The 27,120-nt window shown below is 46.3% G+C and overlaps 1 protein-coding gene across 4 annotated transcripts; it reads right to left on the reverse strand.

The window, feature by feature from the left end:
- Window positions 1–383: 383 nt before the first annotated feature.
- LOC122369375 (SET domain-containing protein SmydA-8-like) lies at window positions 384–27,120 on the reverse strand. Of its 4 annotated transcripts, XM_043344079.1 has the most exons (12): window positions 21,731–21,758; window positions 20,891–21,067; window positions 11,783–11,902; window positions 11,019–11,148; window positions 10,674–10,848; window positions 10,388–10,526; window positions 7,682–7,861; window positions 4,307–4,484; window positions 2,624–2,829; window positions 2,102–2,270; window positions 1,380–1,543; window positions 384–1,183 (listed from the first exon to the last, which is right to left on the reverse strand). In XM_043344079.1, the coding sequence occupies exons 3-12, from the start codon at window positions 11,861–11,863 to the stop codon at window positions 995–997; spliced, it is 1,611 nt and encodes a 536-aa protein (XP_043200014.1). In that variant the 5' UTR covers window positions 11,864–11,902; window positions 20,891–21,067; window positions 21,731–21,758; the 3' UTR covers window positions 384–994. The 4 variants fall into 4 exon arrangements, with proteins under 4 accessions (XP_043200014.1, XP_043200010.1, XP_043200011.1 ...); XM_043344075.1 differs by lacking the exons at window positions 20,891–21,067; window positions 21,731–21,758 and adding an exon at window positions 26,899–27,120; XM_043344076.1 differs by lacking the exons at window positions 20,891–21,067; window positions 21,731–21,758 and adding an exon at window positions 27,012–27,106.

The raw sequence follows: 27,120 nt of genomic DNA on the forward strand, positions 1-27,120 counted from the left end.
AGGACTAATAAACTATTTCGCTAATGGCAGTCGTTCTCGGTACTTAATTTCGGATGTGCCTTTTAAATAATAATTTTTGTACATTTGAATTTTGTAATGATTTTGCATGCCATATAGTCCTTTATTGTATAAATTATTACACTATGATTGTATGTTGAAATCTATAGGTACACTGTGACTTCTGGCCGACTTCGATCTAAGTGATATCAATTGATCCCGCGTTCTTTTTCAGCAGCCATTTGATTTTAAGGACGGTGTTAGTGACCTTGCGTCAGCGTGACATCAATTACCTTAAAGTTGAACGGAAGGCCTGCCCGTACCTTAAAGTTTGGCTCGCCTGCCCGTCCAGTTACTTCGTGCTAACGTTTCACCAAACCCAAGGCCAATTTTTTATTCAGTTTATTGCATCCATCACATATCACTCAGCATCCACTTCTTGTGCCATGAATGTGACTAGACTAATCCACTTAGTTTTCGTAAGAGCTTTCATCTTTCTTGTCAAAAGGGGTAATACGATTTAACGTGTTGCTTATTAGGACGGCAGCTATTGGCGTAAATTGTATTATCTTGAAAAATAAAACCGTATTTTGTGTAGGTAGATCTTCTGAGATCACCAAGTACACGAAATACCTACGCCGGAACCTTATTAGGCGTTGCCAGACGACATTGCACAGGGCGAAACAATGCGCGCTACTGAATTGCAGGCAGGTGGGTTTCATCACAAGAGAGTGTTGTCAATTTATTTATTGGGACGTTCGGCTTTCAACCAACCATGACTTTGTGCCAGCTCTATGAAATCAATCACGCAACATGATATTCAGGGTTCTTTTTTGGCCATCAGGAGACCACACGACCTAGTCTCGCCTAACGGCCTTAAAAATGGTTTAAACTTTAGATAGAGCGAATAGACATAAAACACCCAAGAAATAAAACGCAATGTTATATTTGAATGTCCATGAACTCGGCCAAGCGAAACGGTCACAGTTTAAAATAATCACTTCTTTCTTTTCGCTTTGCTTTTTTTCTTGTTTTGATTCTTTTCGGGCTGATTTTTCTGGCTGCATGACTCATGGACCGTCTTCAGCAGTTTCTCCTCTCCAAGAAGCTCTTCCGTCCAACCAGGCTCGTGCTGTAGAATGGTAGAAGCTTCTTTGAGAAGGCCCTCAACCTTGTCCCATTCATCCTGAAAAGAAAAGAACGGCATAAGTTGCTTTTACCAAGGTGACTGTAATCGCCACGCCCCGTGTGGATTGTCCATGATTGTAATACATACATACAATACATACAAATGTACTTATTACTTAAATGCAACATTTTGATCTGACGTTTTATGGCTCACGGATGCATATATTAGTCTCGATCGACATTGGTGTGCTTACTGCATTGGAGCTTCCTCTGCTGGCCAGTAGATGTCTCTGCGTGCGGCAGAGCTCCAGCAGCAGCACGCCTCTGAAGCGGCTTTGTCCGGGTGTGAGGCAGCTGGCCAGCTGCAGCAGCTGCTCGCACAGCTGCTGCTTCCTGCGCAGCTGATCAGCCGACAGCTCTGGCGACGGAAGACGGTGATGTCAATTGTCAGGTTACAATAACCAAACGGTTTGAAGGAACAAACACAATATGTGACAGGAGCTGTCTAATGGCTGCTTTAGGACCACCTGCTTTAGGACTCACAAAGACGCGGAACGGCAGAAGGTGCTACAAAATGCAGGCAGTGGTCAGAGCGACCGCAGGGTGGTGGTCAGAATCAATTGATATCTCATTGATTCCCTTCACCATTCCGCCTCTACATTTTACAGTCTGCTATTATTACATTCCCCTCGTCTGCTCCACTGTTAGTATGCACCTCCAATCCAAACGTGTACCAGTGTCTCCCAACATAAACCCTCGTGTAATTGATTTGTTTCGTTTTGTTGGGAGTAAGCTCTTTCAGTCTGAAAAGGCCATAGGGTAAACTGTGCGGACCACCGACGGTACGTCGCAGTGGCAGAGGCTGTCTCGGTTGAAAGTTTACATTCATTTTCCGTAGAGGCAATGTGTATTGTGTAAACTTCCAGCACGGACGAAAGAAGAAAGCAAAGACGGCTAATGTGTAAGTACCTCTCACCTTTCCACGTGTACCCGTCAGCGGTACCGTACAGCTGTACCAGGGCGTACGCCACCTCCGCCCTCTGACTGCAGCGCGGGTCCAGAGACTCCATGGCCGCCTCCAGACCGGGGACGGTGCGCTCCGCACTCTGTACCGTCTTGGTCAGCTGAGCGCGCCGAGCGACCACCTGAGCGACGGAGTGGCGCCGCGGTCAGATGCGATCAGATGCGTCAGATGGTCAGATGTGTGTCAGATTCGGTCACGTCCGTTATTTCGATGATGGTGAAAATTAACTACCTACATAACAGTCTCTGTTAGAGCTTGAATAACAAGCTCGGGCCATCACCTGCAAATTGACAAATATTTCGATCACTGTTATAAAAGTACACCTATAAACCTGTACCTATAAATCAATCACTCAAGTTTCTCTTCAACAATGCTCAATAAATTCAACGGCCAGTATGACGTTTCTCTCATCCGAGCTCCAACCCTCACTTTGATCTATTTCTCGATCTGGCTCCTGGCTTTGATTGACCTCACCTGTGGCGCCGCCTCCCGTCTTCCGCAGCGATCGCAGCGCCACGCTGCGGCGGCTGCGGCAGGCTCTGTGCTGAGTAGTGCGCCACTGCAGCTGGTGCAGGTCAATGACCCCAGGCGGGTACCGAGCTCAGTCGGGTCCTGACATCGTTCACAGTGGCAGGTGAAACATTTACTGAACTGCAGGTGCTGCTGCCTGGCGGCCGTGTCTGCAAACAGAGAAGAATCCGCTCAAATTTTATGACAATTTTTCTTTGCGACAGTTGTGCGTGTGCAGCTCAAGTCACATGGTTTCACAATCACTGATCGTGCATTCGGACATGCAAATAGCTCGAATCGATTTATCCTGTGCAAAATTCGCCGGCATAGCGACAAAGCAGAGTAGACGTAGGTACCTAACTTGCCTCAGAAATAAAACAAATAGACTACTTGTTTTTTATTTTTCATTATTTTGTAACGACTATTTGAAATAGTCGTTACAAAATAATGAAAAATCGCTAACAATCTCGCGATATCACACTGAAAAAAATCGGGGAACCCCATTTCTTACAATCTGACACCACATACTCCAAAATACTCCTAAATTAGGCTCCGTTTTCATGATTTTAGGATGTCATGGGTGTTGTGACACCCGACACGGGAGCCCCATTACCTTTTGACGCCGCAAAAATGTACATGACCCCCTTGGGAGAGGTTCGGCTAGCGAACTCCCCAAAAATTGCAGGCCAAAAAATTGGAGTGTCGCTGAGACACCCCCGTTGAAACCCCTCAGGGGTGTCATTATCCTGGAGTGACACCCCGTGTTTTCAGCTTCAAATCCTACCGATAGATGGCGCAAACTAAAGTTGGTAAAATCGGGACCTGTTTTTCACGAATGGCTGGTGCATGTTTGGAGCTAAGGCAAAAGCGTGCATAGCGTAGAGTGGCCAACTATGTCACGATGATATCTAGACTGATTACCGTGACATACGTTGGTCGTGCACACTACAGGGCGCCGCAAGGCCGCGAACGGAAAGAGTAACTCCTCACCCGGTTATAAATATAGTCTGAGATTCTCGTTCCGAAGGTCATTTAATCCTCGTCGGGAGTTTTTCGGAAATATAGGGGAGTGAAACTTCTCTGAGAGATTCCCTGGTGAAGACGCGCGGTTCCCCGCGTGGGGGTCAGGAACAATATGGGGAGTTACATCAGAAAAATAGGGGAGTTGAGCTGCTATATTTTACACCCTAATTTGGGAGTTTGACACCCTGTCGGGTGCTTAGGGACCAAAAAGGGGTGCTCGGCTGATATTTGAGGGGTGTCACCTGCAGTCTAACGGAACCCCATGTGGGCCGGCGCTGACCCCCCTTTAGCGGCTGCGACTCCCCACTATGCGTCGAAACCTTCCTGGGGTGTACGCCAAACACCCCATTTATAATAGCTCAGCGACTCCCCTCAAAACACCCCACTCGGGTGTTATTTTTGACATGACCGTCAATACCCCGTACAGGGTGTCATTTTTTCTTTCAGTGCATGATGAGCTGAATAGAAGTTATAAATCCAATGCTGTAAATTTGACTAACAGACAACAGTCAAATCTCTCAATCCCAGTGAGGAGAAACGAAGATAAAGTTGACTATTTCATTTATATCGATAAGACGCTTCGGCTTCGTCGACAGTTTGCAGTACCCTTCACGCAAAACTCACTCCACAGCGGCTGGGTGTATGACGTGCTGATGACGTCACCGGCCGCGATGGGCACCGTGGCGCGCACAGTGATGACGTAATCACTGTCGAACACGTGCCTCGTGTTAGGCCGACAGTCGTGGTTCTGCAGCGAGGCAGACGCGTATATCGCCCGTACCTTACTCTCGGCCGTCCTCACCTGGTGCACGGAGACGAAGGTCAATGGTTCGATTCTTGACGATGACCGGAGGTTGCTTTTGCGCGTAGTGCAACATGTCTATACAATCCTATGTATTTTCAATTTTAACGAGTCATTTGATTGCGAACTGGTTCAATATAATTCTAATTTCTAACGACGAATTCGGGTTAAAGGTAGTGTGCCACCTTCCAATGATTTCCCATTTTATTTTTCCTAGGATAAGAAGCTTCTGTTTTTACCTAATATCGCAAAAAAATAAAAAATGGGCCTGGAATAGTGCCCTTTTCGCCCAAAAGTTTATCGGTTTTTCGATATGTATAACAACTGTAGTGGGCTGACCTGCAAACAGGCGTCGGCAACAATCGCGAATGCGGCGCACATGTGACACTAAGCGAAGGTCATTATAGAGTAATGACGTATGGGACTGAGTTATCAGCTGTCTTATCGTAGGCAACACAATGTCGAACTTAAACTGTAAGCCTGTATTGGTATTGTTTTATTTAATTTGGCTGTCGAACATTAATTTATGGTTTGAAATATGATTTTATGTAAAATAATTGATATAAAACAGCCGTCTCTTAAGTTATGACCCCATTTCACCACACACGAGTGGCAGAAATGACAATGATCAGCTGGCGCATTTTTCTTGGCCGAAGTCAGAGCGGGCGGCCCGACGCACCACCACCGCACCACAAAGTAAGTATGAGCAGCGTATTTGGAAATTCCGACCTCGACAAGCATCAGAAGCCACCTAACAGGCGTGTTCGAAACCGCAGGAGATGATGATGAACGGGTTTATCGAAACTTGATTGGATGAGCCTATCGGTAATAGCGATTTTAGTGTGCGCATTTATTGTTCATAGTGGTGTGAAATGTGGTTGGGGTACGACCGACAACCCGTCGGGGTGAATTTCGCACTGAGGTACTCAAAATTTGAAGAATTTAAGACGTTTCCATGAGTTTTGAAGGTATGGATAAGTTCCAAAAATCCGGTTCTCCCCGGGTCATTAACTCCATATGGTCCAGGAAAGCTGGCACACTACCTTTAATATCCAAGTCAAGATAGGTATACCTAGCCATGGGTGTCGATTTGTATACCTTTGGGGGTGCTGCAGCACCCCCAATGCTCAAATGAGCACCCCCAATGGTTTTCCGGGCACCCCCAATGGTTTTGTCCCTCAATAACTCTGCTTGAGGAAAATAATTGTTCTGCAGTAGTTCACTACTAAAAATAAAACAATTACGCAACTTACAAGGCATGAAATAAAGATGTAAAGAAAAGAAAATTTAGATTTAAGAAGAAGGGCGAAAAAAAACGTTAAGTTGCAAAGATGGTGTGGGTCCGTCGTACACGGGTGTCGGACCCTTAGAGCTGCTGGCGCGTACCCTTTACAAGCCGGCAGGGGGCTCCAGAGACCGGCGACGGGCCCTCAGAGGCCGGCAAAGGGTCATCAGAGGCCGGTGGTATGTACCCTCAGAAACCCTGTGGGGTCATCTTTAGAGACCGGAACGGGCTCAGGCGCTGATGGGGCCCTCAGAGTCGCCGGTGTGGGGCCTTCAAATGTCACCGGTGGCAGGGTGGCCGTCACATGCGCACTTGTGGGGCCTTCAGAAGCTACGATGTTGGGCCCTCAGAGCCGCCGATATAGGGCCTTAAGAGGCACTAGTGTGGGGCGCTCAGATATGGCAATGTGGGGCCCTCGGACTGGAGGCGCCGGTGTGGGGGCTCTCAGAGACACTGGTTTAGGGCCATCACAGGCGCGCGTTGGGCCCTCAGAACTGCTGTTACGGAACGGATCCTTCATAGGCCGACAAGAAGATATCAAGAGGTCACCGGTGCCTTCAGGAGCCTTGTGGGGTTCTCAGAGACTGGCATGGTGCGCTCAGACGCCGCTGGGACCCTCCGTGTCACCTGTGTGGGGCCGTCAGGGTCGCTGGTAACTGTCAAGGGCCCTCAGAACCGCCCATGTAGGGTTTTTAAAGGCATTGGTATAGGGCCTCAGAGTTAGGGGTGTGGGGCCCTCAGAGACGCCGGTGTGGCGCTCAGGGGCGCCGCGCCGGTGAGGGCCCTCACAGTCGCCGTTATAGGGGCCCTCAGAGAAATGGGTGTGGGGCCATTACAGGCGGGTGTGCAGCTCCTAGAGCTGGCCCCCTAGAGGCCGGTTAAGACCCCCAGAGGCCGGCAAGTGGCCCTCAGAGGCTGGCTTGGGGCCCTTATGGAGATCTTAATGTTAGTACTTTTGGGCCCATGAGGTGTTCTTACGAGCCCTGTGGGGCCCTTCTGAGTCCAAATATAGCCAACGTAGACCCTCAGTGGCCAATTGGCGCCGCAGTGCCCCTCAGGCCCGAATAATCCGATGGGCCCCTGAACCTGATGGGGCGGGAGGGGGGGGGGGCTCACGGGCCCACCTGGCTACGCCACTGAGGAAAATCGTAAACCCATAAATATCGAATTGCAATCACCTGTTATTTTTTTCAGCGATTATTGTGATCGTCTGATAAACGCCAGAGCCTCGTAGCTATACCGTTGCCTCCCGCGCAATGTCCGCCCCTGCGGACCGCAGGGGCTGCTGCACCGGTGCTAATCGCGGTCATCGGTTTCTGTCACCTTATTACAGAGGTGTCGGGGCTGCTGCCGAGCTGCCGGCAAATGTACGCGTTTTTTTTTCGGAAAGATGTTTATGTAATGAGGTAGCCAAGTACTAGGACGAGCAGAATGATTTTGAAGAACGTTCAACTTTTGGGAAATATTAGTGGAAATCCCGGGATTATCAGTACCTTATGGGGATACACGACCATGCCTTGTAGGTACGGTTGTGCCCCATGGCAAAGCTACATTCTTTCACCCGGTGCAGGGGTTGAGCACCCCCAACCATTTTGAAAAATCGACACCCCTGTACCTAGCTCAGCGAAATCATCACTAAGCCCCTCCGTTTAGCATTCAAACATTATTCGCCATTGCTTTTTTGCAGCTTCAAGCAAGAAGATCAGCTCGTCATCGGTGTTTCTCGATTTCCTAAACAAAAACACAACGAACAAACTTGCTAAAAACGTACCTACAGGCTAGAGTTGTCTCAAAGTCGAAACCGATTCGTAGTCTGGATCGTATGTCAAGTCGAAGTAACACGCAACGCAAAAACGCAATGCCAGTAACCACCATCATCAACATCACCGAGCCTGACGGCGTCAATTCTCACCTCAAACGAGTTGGTGTCAAGCACACCACACATTTCCAGTACCAGGTTCTCCGTGACGTCACAATCAGCTGGCAGCGCGGCAGTTAAATAGCCGGCCAGCTGAGCGGCGTTCAGACGATACAGCGCCGTTTGTCGCCGCCGGTCCAGGTGGTGCTCCAGTGACGTCAGAGACGACCACGCCTGTATAAGAGGAAATCAGGGGATAAGTGCTCCCTCCAGTGACGTCAAAGATGACCAGCCTGCACGAGAGAGGGTTGAGTTAGCTGTTCCAGTAAGCTCAGAGATGACTTCGTCTTCGCAACGGGAGAGTGGGGGTTTTAGTGTCAGTGACGTAACATATGACATCAATAACAAGTAAAATGGAATATGTACTGACGAATGTTGACTTTAGGTGATCATTAGGTTGAAACGTCCAAGCTATTTATCCCAATTAGTTGACTGAAGACGCTACAAGTCACATGGAAATGAATCGCCTCCACCTGAGTGCAGGGGCGTCGTTTTGTATAGGCCTGGTAGGGCCCGAGCCCTACCAATGTTTATATGGGCCCTATCAATGTCCCGTGAGCCCTACCAATCTTTTGTCAGATATCACTTAATGAAAAGGGCAGTTATGAACCGTTCGGTCCCTGATCGAGGTAGAGCTTCGGGGAAAAAACGAGCGTGTCCTCTGACACAAATGCCTCTATAAATGCATGTTTTGTACATTGGTTCGGTAGTACCAAGATTTCCAAGAAGTTTTGTGTTTTAGTTTTGATTGTTAACTTCAGTTTTCAAATTTCAAATTCAAAGCGGAAATATAATTGGCCGAAATCCGATGAGAAAGGCAAATTTGGGGGTACCCTACCTTTGTAAGCACGTCATAAATGGCCGTCCACCGTTTTTGAGCCCTACCAATCATTTTCATAAAACGACACCCCTGCCTGAGTGAATGCACTCGCTACTCACCTGTTCAACTCACCTGTTCAACTCACCTGTTTGGGGTTCCCTTGGTCTGAGAGTAGCCAAAATGAATGCAGGGATGGGGAGAAGGGAAGGAACCCGCATAGAAAGAGCTCGCCCGATGGATGAGAACACATCCAAACGGGAAAGTGAGCCCACAAGTGCCAAATGAATGAGTTTACAAGAGTGATAAGATACAAACAGCAACATTATAATCGGAACACAGTTAACGGTCATGGGACACAATTCATTTAGATACGCACTAGAGACTAGTATACAAACAGGGTATCACCCAGCGTCGCAGATAACATGGATTTGAACCTGGTTAAATCTGGTTCAGACACTACTTCGTCCGGTAGAGAGTTCCATGGAGTGATACAGCGGACACTAAATGATCTGGCACGTAAATCTGTTTGGGGACGGACGTGTGGCAACTTAAAGCGGTGGCCTTGGGTTCCAGAGGATGGCGAGAGCACGAAAATATCCGAAGGTTTGATTGAACATTTATCATGGAAGAGTTTCCAGCATTGTATCATGTCAGCTCGGAGGAGCCTGCCCTTGGCCGAAAATTGGTTCAGGGCCTTAAGTCGAGAGTGGTAATCTAGGTTGCCGAGACCATGGACGCGCTTCGTCCAACGCCGCTGGACTGACTCGAGGAGCCTTAAGTCACCCACGTATCCGGTGTGCCACACGCAAGAACAGTACTCGATCAAAGGCCTTACGTGCGTGCTGAAGAGTGTCATCATAAAGTCCGGGGACCTGCAAACAGTAGATTTAAGCAGGTTCTGAGTTAGACCCGCGGCTTTTGAAACCGTTGCTGTAATATGATTGTGAAACTTCAAGTCTGAATCAACTACAACGCCAAGGTCGGTGTGGGAGTGGACAACCTGGATTGGGGCATTGGAGATGTGATAACATGGAGGGGGGAGAGCGTGGAATTTCCTGTGAAAACGAAGGACAACACACTTTTTAACATTCAGAGAAAGGCACCAAGACTCAGCAGTGCTCTGCAGCATATCAATGTCACGCTGGCACATCTGTGAATCGAGGTCATAGCTGGCATGCGGGATATGACGAATTTTCATGTACATCTTCAGGTCATCTGCAAAAACCTTGTAACGGCATGACAGGTTGCTAGCAACGTGGTTTACAAATATCAGAAATAGGATGGGTCCCAGAACAGAGCCCTGGGGGACACCACTGGTGACACGGTGAGGGCTGCTCAGCTTTGTCTTCACCTGTACGGCCATTTGTCGGTCAACTAGGAAGTCCTCGATCCATCGGACCAGGCTGTCCTGGATACCAAGGAGACGAAGTTTTGTTAGGAGGATTTGGTGAGAAACGACATCAAACGCTTTGGCGAAGTCGAACATCACGACATCAACGACACTTCCACTGTCTACATGCAGAGACACCTCATTGTACACCAGGAGCAGTTGATCCATGGTAGACCTGCCTGCTCGAAATCCGAACTGGTGGTCAGTCAGGATGCCGTTGTCTTCCAGGTAAGCTGAGAGATGACGAACAATGATTCTCTCTAAGCATTTACACGTCACAGAAGTGAGGCTGATCGGTCTGTAGTTGAGTGCGTCGTACCTTGAACCTTTCTTATAAATCGGGACAACTCTCGATGACTTCCACAGTCATCGAGAGCTATATTTATTTGATAGCCACAGCTATATTTTAATTGATTGCTTGTACCTACGCATTCATGTGACACCTTGGTGTACTTATGAGCCTGTGTGAACATAAAATGTAGGATCTTACCTCGGGATGGTCCCTGAGCAGCAGACACCTCACTGGGGTCACACAGCCGTACGCAGGGGCGGCTCCGGAGGCGCCCGGCCGCAGGTCAGCCGGTCTGGAGACACGTGACCAGAGGCGACACTCGGCCTTACTGTGCCACCTGGGAGAGGTGCGTGATCTAAGAAACACGTGACTTTACCGGACCATGCGGATGCGGGCCTGCACAGCTTGCACTGAAATGTTGTCAATTCGTACTAATCCCATGCGAGTGAGCCTGTCAAATGAACCTGTGGCAGTTTGTGCTTACCTGTCGCAGTCTGGCCGACACAGACTCCATCGGCAGCCGGGACAGCTGATTGCCGGCGGCGTCAGCTGACCTCGGTCAAGGTCAAAGGTCAACGGCCGGTGACAGCCCAGGCAGACGGGGCCCGTGGCCTGTTTGGGCCCCACCACCAGAGGTGCCTCTCGCAGAATGACTTCACCTGGGTATGGAGAGGCGAGGAGGTGAAAAGAACTGTAAAAGCGAACAACTGACAGTGAAAAGCGATCAAAAAGAACGAACAACTCAACTGTTAAAGCTCATGGTTTATTTTCATTATTCAAATGACATCGGATTTCCACAATTATCCGTATAAATCAGTTCAGTCCATACCAGGCTGGATGGCTCTGGTGGCCACCATGTACCGTCCCAGTTCGTCGGTCTGTTTGACCGTCCACGGCCGACAGGAGGTCTTGTGCATTTTCCAGTGCTCTTTCTGATGTGGTCGACTACAGTAGTGCACCTGTAGGGGGGGGGGGGGTAGAAAGAACCATTTTCATGCTCTGGGTCTGTGTGCATTTGTTTGTCGTCTATGGCGAAGAGGCGTAATGAAGGGTGAGGTCTTTAATGTGTCTGCTGTCTGCAATGTTAATTTTACGATGTTTTCAATGGAGTGGATACGATAGCCTCATTTTTCTTTTAATTTTTTTTTATATCTTTGTACTTTTACATACTTGAGGCCAGTAATAAATATCATAAATTGAGCACACAGACATCTGAAGAGCCTCCGAAGTTCAAACATATGTATGTAAATCTGTTCGCATATGTATAGTCGACTACAGAATGATGTTCCACTCCTCAGAAGCTATCAGTTGACCGGAGCGCTAAGTTGTGCCGTTTATCACGCAATTAAGCATGTCGATTGTGAGCATTGGTACAAAGCATTTGGGAACTCAGCCCGTGTGATGCGGCACAGCCTACCACTCCAGGCAAATAATTGCCTGTGAAAAGTGGAACATCATTCTGTAGTCGACTATGCATATAAACATATGGACACATGTAGATGTCTCCTCGTTTGTCTGATTAGCAAGTATAGCTAGTGACATCAACATCCAGTGACGTCATCATTCAGTGACGTCATCATCCGGTCTGCTCACCTGTCTGCACGCAGCACAGGCCAGGCTGGAGGCGACGCCACATACAGGACAGCTGCTGGCCTCTGACGTCACAGCCGGCATGATGACGTCACTCTGTCGCAGCCAATCACACTTACTGACCTGCAGGAAGACATGAAAATGGTGTTTAAAAATAAATGCTGCTTGTGTGTGGTGTTTGGTAAAAAGTTCAGGTTCTTCTCCTAATATAATTTAACAATTGTGAGGTTGATTCAGTGGTAAAAAGGAGGCATCAGGGGTGTCGATTTTTCAAAATGGTTGGGGGTGCTCAACCCCTGCACCGGGTGAAAGAATGTAGCTTTGCCATGGGGCACAACCGTACCTACAAGGCATGGTCGTGTATCCCCATAAGGTACTGATAATCCCGGGATTTCCACTAATATTTCCCAAAGGTTGAACGTTCTTCAAAATCATTCTGCTCGTCCTAGTACTTGGCTACCTCATTACATAAACATCTTTCCGAAAAAAAAACGCGTACATTTGCCGGCAGCTCGGCAGCAGCCCCGACACCTCTGTAATAAGGTGACAGAAACCGATGACCGCGATTAGCACCGGTGCAGCAGCCCCTGCGGTCCGCAGGGGCGGACATTGCGCGGGAGGCAACGGTATAGCTACGAGGCTCTGGCGTTTATCAGACGATCACAATAATCGCTGAAAAAAATAACAGGTGATTGCAATTCGATATTTATGGGTTTACGATTTTCCTCAGTGGCGTAGCCAGGTGGGCCCGTGAGCCCCCCCCCCCTCCCGCCCCATCAGGTTCAGGGGCCCATCGGATTATTCGGGCCTGAGGGGCACTGCGGCGCCAATTGGCCACTGAGGGTCTACGTTGGCTATATTTGGACTCAGAAGGGCCCCACAGGGCTCGTAAGAACACCTCATGGGCCCAAAAGTACTAACATTAAGATCTCCATAAGGGCCCCAAGCCAGCCTCTGAGGGCCACTTGCCGGCCTCTGGGGGTCTTAACCGGCCTCTAGGGGGCCAGCTCTAGGAGCTGCACACCCGCCTGTAATGGCCCCACACCCATTTCTCTGAGGGCCCCTATAACGGCGACTGTGAGGGCCCTCACCGGCGCGGCGCCCCTGAGCGCCACACCGGCGTCTCTGAGGGCCCCACACCCCTAACTCTGAGGCCCTATACCAATGCCTTTAAAAACCCTACATGGGCGGTTCTGAGGGCCCTTGACAGTTACCAGCGACCCTGACGGCCCCACACAGGTGACACGGAGGGTCCCAGCGGCGTCTGAGCGCACCATGCCAGTCTCTGAGAACCCCACAAGGCTCCTGAAGGCACCGGTGACCTCTTGATATCTTCTTGTCGGCCTATGAAGGATCCGTTCCGTAACAGCAGTTCTGAGGGCCCAACGCGCGCCTGTGATGGCCCTAAACCAGTGTCTCTGAGAGCCCCCACACCGGCGCCTCCAGTCCGAGGGCCCCACATTGCCATATCTGAGCGCCCCACACTAGTGCCTCTTAAGGCCCTATATCGGCGGCTCTGAGGGCCCAACATCGTAGCTTCTGAAGGCCCCACAAGTGCGCATGTGACGGCCACCCTGCCACCGGTGACATTTGAAGGCCCCACACCGGCGACTCTGAGGGCCCCATCAGCGCCTGAGCCCGTTCCGGTCTCTAAAGATGACCCCACAGGGTTTCTGAGGGTACATACCACCGGCCTCTGATGACCCTTTGCCGGCCTCTGAGGGCCCGTCGCCGGTCTCTGGAGCCCCCTGCCGGCTTGTAAAGGGTACGCGCCAGCAGCTCTAAGGGTCCGACACCCGTGTACGACGGACCCACACCATCTTTGCAACTTAACGTTTTTTTTCGCCCTTCTTCTTAAATCTAAATTTTCTTTTCTTTACATCTTTATTTCATGCCTTGTAAGTTGCGTAATTGTTTTATTTTTAGTAGTGAACTACTGCAGAACAATTATTTTCCTCAAGCAGAGTTATTGAGGGACAAAACCATTGGGGGTGCCCGGAAAACCATTGGGGGTGCTCATTTGAGCATTGGGGGTGCTGCAGCACCCCCAAAGGTATACAAATCGACACCCATGGGAGGCATCGTTCAAATCAGGTCATCATGCAGCAAAAAAGAAAAAAAAAAGAAAACCGCAGTGGGTCCTCATCAAGTCATTTCACGGCATTCCAGCAAAACCGAAAATAAGAACAGGCATAACCTTTTGAACCGCGCTCAAAAATGGCAACGATCTTTTAAGCATCTTTTAAGCATCCCAAACCACTATGCAACATCAGCACCGGCTGGCCGCAGCCAGCAGCCGCACCGCGTCCCTCGTAGACTTTGCAGACCGTACCAGCTTGACCGGCTCCAACACCACGGACGTCATAGTGAAACAAAAGGAAGCAAAAAAGTAGACTTATAAGCCCGAAGTTATTTTTAAGTATATCATTGTAAGGCCTTGTTAAAGACTTGACTTGTGAATTCCCTGATTAGATATATGTCAATCGTTTTGTCCATGAACTATGCTCCCTATCATATTCCATGACGCACGCCACATCCGGGAGCCATCAGTCGATTACGGTGCATTAAATACCACCAATGAGCATCACATCGCATTTCAAGTGCCTCCCATGATTCATATCCTGCAATGAATATGTAACGATGACTGGTGCTTTTATAGGGGACCGATCAAAGCATTCTTATATGACGCAGATATATGTACTTAAGTGGCCCACAGGATTGAACAGGGTCCATATCAGTGGTCTGACCTTTTCTTTAGTATATATGTTTATTTACGACATATCTCACACGGTTAATCGACCAAACAGTCCTCACTCATACTCGACACATCAACGAACATCACTCACTTTCATTAAACAATCTCACAAATCGTCCCCAGCGTTTGTTGAAGTCAGGCCACTTGTGGTCTGACCATAGTTCATAAACATAAAAAATCGGGGTCCTATTGCAAAGCAAATGTAAAACCACTGCGCTTCTCGATCCAACAGGAGAAGGGGGATAAAGTTTTGGAGGAAGTCTGGGCAGCATCTATCTCATTAGTTCTTGCTTGCCTTTGTTAAAAGATAGAAACAGACATTGTTAGTTGTACAATGTATGTACATTCCATCGCAATGAATGAATAACTTGGCACATCAACCCTCGTCCGTATTGGTGGTTTGCCATCCACGAACGTATAACGTGGGGGGTGGGGTTGGGGTGGGGGAGGGGGTTAGGGGGGTCCAACGGAACCCCCTTGCCGTTTGGCCCCTGGTTGAGCAAGAGCTTCGCGGAGAGAACGAGCGCGTTGCCCGTGACGAGAGGAAGCCGATGATACCCAATTTTAAGGTCCTAGGTCATCGGTTGACCTTCCAGGTCAGGTCAATGACCCAAAAGTCGGGAAAATCGGGAACTGTTAGAAGGTCGTAAGGTGTGGCTGCTATGGAGTTTTTCTGGGTGCTGATCACAAATATCGTATTCGTTTTGATCACAGATGATGTCTTGAAGTATTTAGACCAGGTCGGGTCAGGTCAGGTCAGGTCAACCAGTAGGGGTCGTGACGGGTATTCGTAGTACGTGCCAACCGCCTCTGACAGGTTCGTTATTCGCGAAAACCGAGGGACCGTCCCCCCATACGGGCTAGGGTTAACCCTCGTCGGCCAAGGGGCGGGGGGCTGGTGCCGCACCACCTAATTTTTTTTTCGCGATAGCTCCGAACACGCTGGCGATAGAGAGCTGAAACTTGGCATACCGGACCTCTGATTCAAGCCAAATCTTTTGACACCAACTGCATTTTTGTGTCAGGTCAGGTCACTGACCTATGACGTCATAAGTGAACCTCTGCACGGTCTTCAGATGTCGCAACTTCGTGACGCCCTCACTGCCAGAGGAGATGTCACAGGGAAATGAACTTGCAGGATCTAGTATCCATTATGAATCTCACAACTTGTATATCTCGGATTTTTCCTAAAGGTCATATGAGGTCTGGTCATTTTCGTGACCTCACCATTATAAGTCAATGGGGAAAAATGAAAACTGCTATTCTCGCCGGGAACGATCTCCAACTATCTCAAGCACACAGAATCGTGATTTGATGCACTCCTTGCAAGGTTAGATGCGTCACTTTTGCAATGTTGACCTTATGACGTCACACAAGCGACCGCCGGCGACGGGGCGGCGGTCGGGCGAACTTCTGACTGAGCGTATGTTCGAAGTATGAGAGATGATGAATGTGTTCAGGCGTGTACGTATGTATGGATGAATGTACGTATGTGTGTAAGTATGTTTGTATGTTTGTATGTAGGTGTATGTATGTATGTATGTGTATGTATGTATGTATGTGTATGTATGTAAGTATGCATGTATGTGTGTCTGCGCTTGTATTATACATATTTCCGGTGCACTACATCATGAGAGTTGGCACCGAGATTTAAGCCCTTTGGCTTTTGTGCCTCCTCTTATTTTGCTATATATTATGCGTTTAATTTGTATTACCAATAAACAGTTGGAATGGAATGGAATGGAATCAAGGTCATATTACTTTTTCGTTAAAGGGACTATCCCACCTTCTAAAATGTTGTTAATACCAGTTAAATTGTGCCCGACTTTATAGATTGGATGACCAGGAACACGGTTCTGGCATTTATTTTTCATTAAACATCTTAGGCTTCCCATATTCCAAACACAAACTTTCAAATATGTGACGTCACAGCCCAAAATTACCTCCTTCCCCAGGCCACATTACTGCCATAAAGCTGATTCTTTTTACTCTGTAGGCACCACAACAAAGTTCAGACCAAGTTTTAAGCGATTTTTCAACGAACAAACCCATTTAAATCAGAATGACTAAACGAGGTGACGTCACACTAACGGTCGCTCCATGTTGAAGATAGGGCCTTGTGCAAGACCCATTTTCAAATGAAGGGAACGAATTTCTTCAACACCAAGAGGCCGCGGGGGTTGCAACCTAGATAGATAGTGGTTTCTGAACCTCGCCGCAAACTTGGCTTTCTCAACTCAAACCCCATGTTAAAGGTGGGATAGTCCCTTTAATAACTCCCGATCAAATTGAGCTAGCGAGTCGGGAAAGCCACCAATGGACTCAGGAAGACCTGCCGAATCGAATGATATGTGACATGACCTCTTTCGACCAACTTCGTGACCTGGGGGTGCTGACCTGACCGTGACCTGAGGTCAACACCCTAAGTTGACCTCAACCAAACAAAAAGTATATCATTCGACACGCCTGAGCGAGGCGAACACTATGCTGCTAAAATCGCGGCTCTGCGACCGTTTTTTGCGAAGTTATTCACCAAAAACTGAACCGTACCTTGGGGCACTTGACCTGACCTCAGAGGTCACCGGTTGACCTAGGACCTTAAAATCGGGTACCAATCTCTTCGTCTCGTAGCGGCGCACACGCTCGTTTTTTTCCGCGACGCGCTAGCTCCACCAGGGCCAGGGGCGAAACGGCGAGGGGGTGGGGTGGGGTGTCGTACCCGCCCCCCCCCCCTCGGCCGGTGCGTATGTAGAAAACCAATAGGTCCGGCGAGGGTTAAAGATGGGTCACGGGTGCAGTTTTTCTCTTCAATATTTGAATGTGTTTCTATTTTTCTATTTTCCTTTTTTTCTATATATTTTTTGCTATAATTTTTCCATTTTTCTATTCGATATGTTGACATTTCTCCGATGCTTGAAGTGTTTTGCATGGTATTTGTATCAAAGGTGCTTGGTTCCATTTCTTTTCGCTGACTTACATACCTACTTGTATACCTAACGGAGAGGCCGCTAAATTGACAGAACGATTGGTCCCCGATATCAAAATTCCTAGCTATTAGTTTAATTGATAATTTGTCCTTATCAAACGCTGAAAGTTTCAAAGCGTTCCGTCACTCGGTGCAACTATGGCAAGCATTGCAACATTTTCTGAGGTAAAGCCACCTGACGTGACCTGGTGACCTGACCTTGAAAGATGTGGATCCAAAACTTTCGCAACATGTGCAGAAAGGATATTAATAAAGTGTGCCAAGACATCTAAGTTTCTAGACATTTGCTGAAACCGCAAGGGGTGGTCAACCCCTTCCCCACCAGGGCGCGTATTGGGATATTTATTTGAAGAGCTCCAGACTTCCCCGCGATTCACCGTGGGCACAGCGGCGCTACTGAAGGGAACTTGAAGCTGATATTATCATTTATCAATGGTCTGCTATGAACAATGAGTGGGCGTTGAGTGGTGCTCCCCCCGTCTCCGTTTATCAATTGAACCTACATAAAGCTACTTGAGTCAGCATTAAATACCCGACTGACGCACAGCCGATATAAAGTGCTTTTAGCTGACGTGGCCACTTCACCCCCCGCACTTAGCTCAAACTAAGAATTAGGTTATCAACTTTAACTGGCACTTCGGTCGAGTACCAGACTGTATATAATGTGCTGAGGTTCATGCCTGTCATTCACAGTGTAGCAGTAGGTCTCGTAGTACTTACCTTCCACCGTTCCTTGCTTAGTGGATTATATTCCTTCCTCGACATCCCTAAGATATCCATAAGGCTCAGTTTTATACAGCTAATTATAATGGTAGGGGCTCATCAGGCCATCGCTGTGCTGACAGCGACTCTGACTTCTGAGAGTCAGTCAGTGACAGTCTAACATCATCAGTCTCCAGTCAAACTGCCATTTCAGTCCCCATGACAGTCGGGACGGCATGACAGGTTCCGACAACTGCTTATTTCATACTGAAGAATCGAATTTACAGGTAAGAGCTCGTTGATAGCAATTTTTTTATGATTTTGGGTAATGCAAATTAGTATTACGTGACCTCCCTATCCAAAATAGATCACGTAGGTATTCTCATTACTGATATAAAATGAGTAGCATGCAAGATACATGTGATAGTAGGTAATTACCTATTATTGATTTAATGTCTAATCGTTTACTAGGATCCAAGAGCTGGAACCATGACACCATATTGCGTCTTTCAGGTCATATGACGACATCTACATAGGTAGTTTCGTTACAACGTCTGGCAATAAATTTTGCTAAGGTCAGTGATTGATTTCATATTTTTGTGTGACTTTGTGCAACTTATGTATGTACAATGTATATGCAGCTTGAGCTATCCTCATATATGTTCTTATTCATTTCAGCAATATCTATCAACTGATACGCAACATGGCATTTTCATGCAACAAATCAGCCATCATCCAACCATATGATTGAAGGACCTGTTCCAGCAGCGTTATGAATCTCCAGCTGCATTCCAAGACTTTCTGCTGTCTTGAGTCAAAATGTCTTGGAATGCAGCTGAAGGCCATAACTCTCTTCATCGGTTGAAAAGGTGCAAAACTAGGCGACTCAACTCCGGCTGATGTTTTGAGGGACTTTGTCACGCCGGTAAGACGGATAATTAGGAAATATATTCTGTATTTTATTCAATAAATGTCTCCTATACGATGGATGAGTACAAGGTCCATTCTTAGGTAATATCAATTTTATAAACAACGTAATGAAGGAAACGTAGTTTTTACAACATAAACTATGCTTGATTCCGTAATTTCAAGTGTTATTGAAACAGGTGACATGCTATAGGCAATGCTGCGTCAAGCACGCTCCTAATTAAATTCATTTGTCGCGGTTGGTGTAAAATAAATGTTTCTTTCTGTTAAATTGTACACAGTGATGGTACTTTCAGAAAATGTATGTCCATTGTGTAATGACCGTCAAATGTCCTGCATTTTCGTCGTCGAATGTCCGTCCAAAAATGTTCATGCCAGCCATTTGTCCAAAGCTGAGCTTTCCATTCGTCAATCGCACGATTACTTCATTAGACAAAATAGGAATTCCGAAGGTCCAAGTTATCATTGGCACCACTAGTTGTAAATGATTGGTTGGCTTCATAAAAGATATGTCAAGTATCGTCCCGGTAAATAAATATTAACTTTTTCTAATATGTTCTTGTTTTTTTCAGCAAAATCAATCAACCATGCTACTCAACAGGACATTTGTCATGCAATATTTATATACAATATATATATACAATCCAAACAAATTGTACTTGGTGTTGTCTACAGGCCCCCACGTCTATGTTCTTCCCAGTTTATTGACCAAATGACTGAGGTACTTGAACACACAAGTATATGTCATAAGGATGTTATTATCACCGGTGACTTTAACTATGACCTTTTCCAAGTTGCAACAGATAGCTCTGTTGAAAACTTTCTGCACATGTTTACCACGAATGGTTTCTTTCCATGTATTTTTAGACCTACACGACTTGGTGTCGACAGTGCATCACTGCTTGACAATATATTCTCTAATAACCTTTCAATCTTGAATGACCCAGGTCTTATTTTGAGTGACTTATCAGACCATTTCCCAGTGTTTGTCGATCTTACTCTCAGAACAGACAATTCTCATAAACATATGAGGCAAACCATCACTTCTTTTAACTATAACATGATTCCTCACTTGCAAACTCGTTTGCAGTTGAAACTAAGAGACTTCTGTAATGAAACTGATGCGGAACACGCATGTACAACATTCATAGAAGCCTACACTTCCGAGATATCTAGGTGCAGCCACACCTATACTCCCACTCGGAAAAAGACACCTATTAAACCATGGATTACCCCTGGCTTATTGATTTCCATTAACAGAAAAAACGAGCTTTTTCGTATAAAGAATAGACACCCGTCTCCCTTCAATATCAACAACTACAAACGTTATAAGAATTTGTTCACTCATATACTGAGGAAAGCCAAACAAACTTACTATCAGAATGCACTAAAAGATTGTGGCCCGAGGGAAACCTGGCGGCTACTGAACGAGATAACGAAAGGAAACATAATTAAACAAGAAAGTCCACCTTCTTTTAAGATTGGTGATGATGTTGAAAATGACCCAAAAATAATCGCCGAATCTTTTAACTCATACTTTGCTAGTGTTGGCAATGACTTAAAAGAGCGGATACCTCCTTGTTCCACCGACCCTATTGAAAATCTTCCTAGAGGACTAGGAAACTCACTATCATCATTCACCGAAACTAATGACATTGAAGTTACTGAGATAGTAAATAGCACCAAAAAAGTTGGTGGTGGAATAGACGGCATTAATGCACGTATTTTTAAAGCAACTTACCAGACTGTCCTAAGAGAGCTTGTCTTTCTCTTGAATTTATGCTTACGCCAAAACGTGTTTCCTCGCCCTTTGAAAACGGCGGTTATAAAACCAATTTTTAAAGCAGGGGATAAGCAACGTTTTACAAACTATAGACCAATAAGCATACTGCCTTTTATATCGAAAATACTAGAAAAACTAGTACATACCCGACTTGAGCATTTCTTTGAACATAACAAAATCATCACCGAATTTCAGTTTGGTTTTAGAAAAAGCATGAGCACTTACATGCCCCTTCTTTTGGTTCAAGAAAAGGTAAACCAAGCATTTGAAGCAGGCAAAGTTGTCTGCGGCTTATACCTTGACCTCCGAAAAGCATTTGACACTGTGAACCAAACCATTTTACTTAAGAAACTGTATGCTTACGGTATACGTGACAATGCACTTATGATGCTGAAATCATATTTAGAAGGCCGCACACAATGTGTTGAGGTAGAGCATGTTCGCTCCAGCCTTGCTTCGGTTGATATCGGTGTTCCCCAGGGCTCCATCCTTGGGCCACTTCTGTTTTTAATTTACATCAATGACTTTCCCTCCATTTCTGATGATATAACTGCATATCTGTATGCAGATGACACAGCCATTTTCATTGAAGGCAATGATGAAGCCCATTTGCAAAGAGTCATCGACGCCACAATGCCCAAGATAGCTGTTTGGTTTCAAGCAAACCAATTATCTTTAAATACAGACAAAACTTTTTGTCAGCTCTACAATAATTCTAAACGCGCTGTCAATGTGTCTGTTTTGCTCTCTGGTGCACATATTAAATTTGTTAAAACAGTTAAGTACTTGGGCATGTACGTAGATGACGATCTGAAATGGAAATCACACATTTCACACCTTTCTACAACGCTGACTCGTAACGTTGGACTCATAAGCAGAGCTAGGTATATATTGGTACCTAAACAGCTGCTTCTTTTATATAACGCACTTTTCCTTCCGTATATCAACTACTGCTGTATGCTTTACAGCAACACTTATATTACAAACGTAGATAAGATCGAGAAATTACAAAAGCGTGTGGTCAGAATGATTGATGGCGAACATAGACTCGCACACACAGCACCAATTTTTAAGAAACTGAAAATACTTAAGTTGAGAGACATTGGTAAGCAGCAGATGCTTCTGCTAATGCATAGAAAGTTGAAAGGAACTTTGCCTTCATCTATTGACAGACTTTTTACGATACTCGAACCGCTTCGAGATACTCGCTCGACCCATCATTTCCACGAGTTCTTCTCAGAAAAAAATTATCGCAGCTACACTACTAGGTGGTCTGCACCTAGAATTTGGAACTCAATAATTGGTCCTAAGTTCACAGATATGGAAGCAGTTCCACTAACAAAGAGAGAAATCAAGGATTTCTCAAAGCAGTTTTTTATCGATCAATACTGATACCATTGCCAACACTGACATTTATGTTCTTGTGTTCCACCTGCGTTCGTAAACATTCGAATACCTGCCAATGAAATGATCCTCCATTTTATTTATTGTGGGTATGTACGTACATTTACCTGATAATGTATTTTTTACCCGCTCTCTCACAGGTACATACTTGCACAGTACATAGTTATATGTACACAATTACAGAATTTGTCTTTAATGCATATCACTTATGCATACCCAATTTTGGAGCATTGTACATCTCTGTAACTGGGTAGGTATGTTCTAACTGGGTACCTAGATCGCCACAAGAGGTGGTGGTATTTAGTGGTCCTTATGTCTTTTCCCTGTTTGTCTTTTACTTCTTCTCGAACTTTTATCCCACATTTTTGTTTTGCCCTTTTCTTTTTGTTAAGCTTTGCTTTTTCTCCCTATAAACATCATACAGTACGTACAGTACTAACTGTATGTCTTTGAATCATCGCCATCGCTCAATGACCTAGCTGTCTGTCTATTTACATTACTTGCTATTTGTATACCGGTCGTCTCGTCTTGTTTTGTGTACTTACAAGTCACACTTAAGTTCTCCTGGATACGTAACAATACGTAAATCAGCCCTACGATACTTCCCACCGAACTGGGTTTACCGAGCAACAAGCTTGCTTAGCTCGGTATCCCTTTTCGGTGAGGATCTGACTCCTCCGGGTGTGACTAGGCTCTGTCCCTCTTCTATGATGCAAGCTTTGCATGCGCTTATTACCACTAACCCCTGGATCACTCTCTCCTTCTCACTATCTTCTTTGGGAATGGTGTAGCGGCCAGTCAAGCTACATTTAGTCTTGACTTCTTTGCCTCTTCTTATGACATTTTACTAACTTACTAAGTATTGTATTTAGCTTTGTTTTGTTTGCTTTCCTTTTTCTTAGCAGGGAGTGTCGCGACTTTCTTCATATTTTTGTCTTGGGAGGTGTTAACGTAAGGTGCTGTTGTCGCGTGGGTCAGTGGGTGGACACTCCTGGTCGTCTGATCATGGGCGGCGGCTTAGAAAAAAAAAAAATATTTCAACCACCATCCAACCACGAGATTGAAGGACCTGCTCCAGCAGCGTTATGAATCTCCAGCTGCATTCCAAGACTTTGTGCTGTCTTGAGTCACGTCTTGGAATGCAGCTGGGACTTCATGACGTTCTTTCGTCCATTGGGAAGATGGAAAACTCGGCGATCAAGCTCTGGCGGACATGATGATCTCCTGTGTTATGTTGATAAAGGATGGAGGAGAGCTGACTGGTGCTGGTACAATGTCGGACAATCGTCTCGGTCTTGAGCTGCGGGAAGTTTACATCTCAGCTCAAGACCGAGAGATAGTCCGACAACTAACATCAGTGATACTAACAACCTCATCTCAACAATGCCGTCAGATGACTGCTTCAATTCTGTTTTATTCCATAATTTTAGTTAAATGTCAATAAGGTAAGTGACGTTTTCGTCTACGTTGCGTCATGATATGCTGGGAACTAAATTCGCTTGTTGCCGCGGAAGGTGTACAATTGTGCGTAAAATGTTACTTGCTTTGTTGTTAATAAATGTTGGGTTTAATGATTAAATGTTTTGCCAACGCCGCCCACCGGAGACGGACTATGGGTAACGGCGACTGACAATAGCAGCTGTTGTTTTCCGGACCAATTGGAGGCAGAAGTGCGGGACGGAATGTGGCACCACGCCAACACACACACTGCACGTGGCCTGTTGACTTCCTCCCGACCCTCGTCAGACGCTCTGTCTTCTCTGTCTGTCTCTGTCTCTGTCTGTCTCTGTCTCTGCCTGTCTGTCTCTGCCTGTCTGTCTCTGCCTGTCTGTCTGTCTGTCTCTGTCTCTGTCTCTGTCTCTGTCTCTGTCTCTGTCTCTGTCTCTGTCTCTGTCTCTGTCTCTGTCTCTGTCTCTGTCTCTGTCTCTGTCTCTGTCCCTGTCCCTGTCCCTGTCCCTGTCCCTGTCCCTGTCCCTGTCCCTGTCCCTGTCCCTGTCCCTGTCCCTGTCCCTGTCTGTCTGTCTGTCTGTCTGTCTGTCTGTCTGTCTGTCTGTCTGTCTGCCTGCCTGCCTGTCTGTCTGTCTGTCTGCCTGCCTGCCTGTCTGTCTGTCTTCTCTGCCTGTCTGTCTCTGTCTGTCTTCTCTGTGTCTGTGTCTGTGTATGTGTATGTGTCTGTCTCTGTCTCTGTCTGTCTCTGTATCTGTTTCTGTCTGTCTGTCTGTCTGCCTGTCTGTGTCTGTCTGTCTCTGTCTCTATCTGTGTCTCTGTCTCTGTCTCTGTCTCTGTCTCTGTCTCTGTCTCTGTCTCTGTCTGTCTGTCTGTCTGTCTGTCTGTCTGTCTGTCTGTCTGTCTGTCTGTCTGTCTGTCTGTCTGTCTGTCTGTCTGTCTGTCTGTCTGTCTCTGTCTGTCTGTCTGTCTCTGTCTGTCTGTCTGTCTGTCTGTCTGTCTGTCTGTCTGTCTGTCTGTCTGTCTGTCTGCCTGCCTGTCTGTCTGTCTGTCTGTCTGTTTGTCTCCCTCTCTTTCTTCCTCCCTCCCTCTCTCATCTCTCCTCCTTTTTCTCTCACTCTCTCACTGTCTTCTGCTCTACTCTCCCTCCAATCAATTTGTTGTTTTCTTGTTCTTATCGGTTTTATGTTTTTTTATCAACCGTTTGGAAATTGTGTATTTTTATTATACTTTGAGCGGGCGTCTATTCATTAAACTGTCGAGAGAAACCTAATTTCATTGACCTCGAGGTCACCGATGACGTCACAGGTCAGGTCAAAGTAGAAATTATTAGCATTTTGGCTTGTTCACGTTTTGGGCTCTGGCCGCCGGCTTACAAGTCAGATCAGGCTCATTTTTGGATCACACACTCGTGAGCAGATGCTCTAGATACCCTGAGGGTACCAAACTTGTACTTTTATTTTCAGGTCAAGGTCAGGTCATCACAGGTCACGAAAATATTATATCATGAGTCGGTCACGTGACACATGTTTTATGGTCTATTTAGGTCCGAGATTTCGAATTAAATGTCGTCTGTGTCATTGGAGGTCATTTTGAGTCGAATTTAGCTTAGGTCAGGCCACTTTCAGGTCAAAAAAGGCCAAATTTTGAAGTTGACATTTTTCAACAAAAAAGGTGTCTATTGGATGCAGTTTGAGATCAGGAACACGATGGTGCTATTGATATTGGCGTACGATGTCAAATACTTGCTGAAAAATTGATTTGAAAAATTAAAAATTCTGATTTTTTTTTTGCAATAATGCGTAAAACGTAGCCATTTTTGAAGATATGTAGCTAAAACTTGCTAGAGTTAGTCATAATAATGCGTTCTATCACATATATTCCGTTTTTTTTTCGAAAAGTCAAAAACTTTTTGAAAAATGTAAAAATATAAATTTTGGATTTTAGTATAACAAATTTTCCAAATTTTCAAAATTTCGAAAATCCGAGATAGCAGTTTGATAGCGCAGTCTATTCTGAGTCCTCTCATGCAAAGAAATTGGATTTAAAAACTGAGCTCTTGGGAGCGATTGCCGTGGTTCAATGTTTTGCGTTGAAATCGGCCGAACATGACGTCACTCTGACTTCATTTCCGGCCGACCTATAGCATATACGAAATTCAAATTTCGACACAAGGTGTCAAATTGATGCAGCCTAAGGTACTGAAAGTTTGGCGTCGATACGTCAAGCGGTTTGGAAGTTATTGCAGAAAAACGGGAGGGGGGGGGGGCTGTGAATAGCCCCCCCAGTGGGGCGCGGGTTAAATATATAGGTAATGTGATTGCTCTCTACATAATGGATAATTAATTTTAGGATATAAAAGTCATTCTTACCATGCAGCGCCTTAGTTCTTGTTATAGCATAAACCACTGTACATACAACAGATCACATGCCATTGAAATTGAAAAAAATATTATGCAGTCAACGACAGTCGCCAAGAAATTCTAACATAATAAAATAAGAACGGCAAATCAAGCAAATATTAAAACCAAATAAAGAAGCTCATCCCTGACGGGCTACGACCTAGCCCCCCCCCTATCCCAATCCGCCCCTGCGCTGGGGAACTGGGAAGCGGGATGGGGGAGAGAGACTGGGGAGGGGGGGGGGCGGTGCCGGTTGACAGCTCGGCTCCAGTCACTGCATGGGCTGGAGGCGTGCCATACAGCCGACATATGCTGCCGCCGGCAACAGCTGCAACGAAAACAGAGGCCTCTTCATAACGCTGGAGCCACATAGCTACGAAAATGACGGCACCGGAGTGGAGAATCAAATGCACGCTGTATATTTGTGACATATGACGAATGCATAGCAGCAGTCACTTGGGGTGATGGTCTTTTGATATACTCGTATCGTCTAATTTCCTAAACAAAATGAAAAACTGCAAGAGCTGTAGCTCACGCGTTCTTAACAACCTAATACCTATTCTTTACGAGCTTATGAGGTATTTGAATGCTTATAAGGGTAGGTAAATTGTTTTATTTTGGATGGTCGATCCATTTTGCAACGGAAATAGTTCGCCTCTGTTAAAAAACTAGTTACAGCGCACGACAGACAATCTATCCACCGCTTCTTCTGACCTCAACTCTCCCTCTCCTCTCCCGTATCCTCCACTCTTCACTCTCCCTCTCTCACTCTCTCCTCTCACCAACTCTATCTTCAGGTGTTCACTCCCCAACTCCACTCAACCAACCGGAGCCCAGCCATGCTTCTCCCTTGCACTACTGCGCTAGCGAGCAGGAACCAGTCACTTCCACTGGCCGCTGGGCTTGGCGCTGACAGAACGCCGCAGACCGGGCGCC

This window comes from Amphibalanus amphitrite, unplaced genomic scaffold (genome assembly GCF_019059575.1).
Source record: "Amphibalanus amphitrite isolate SeventyFive unplaced genomic scaffold, NRLGWU_Aamphi_draft 001029F_arrow, whole genome shotgun sequence".
NCBI classification, from domain to species: domain Eukaryota; kingdom Metazoa; phylum Arthropoda; class Thecostraca; order Balanomorpha; family Balanidae; genus Amphibalanus; species Amphibalanus amphitrite.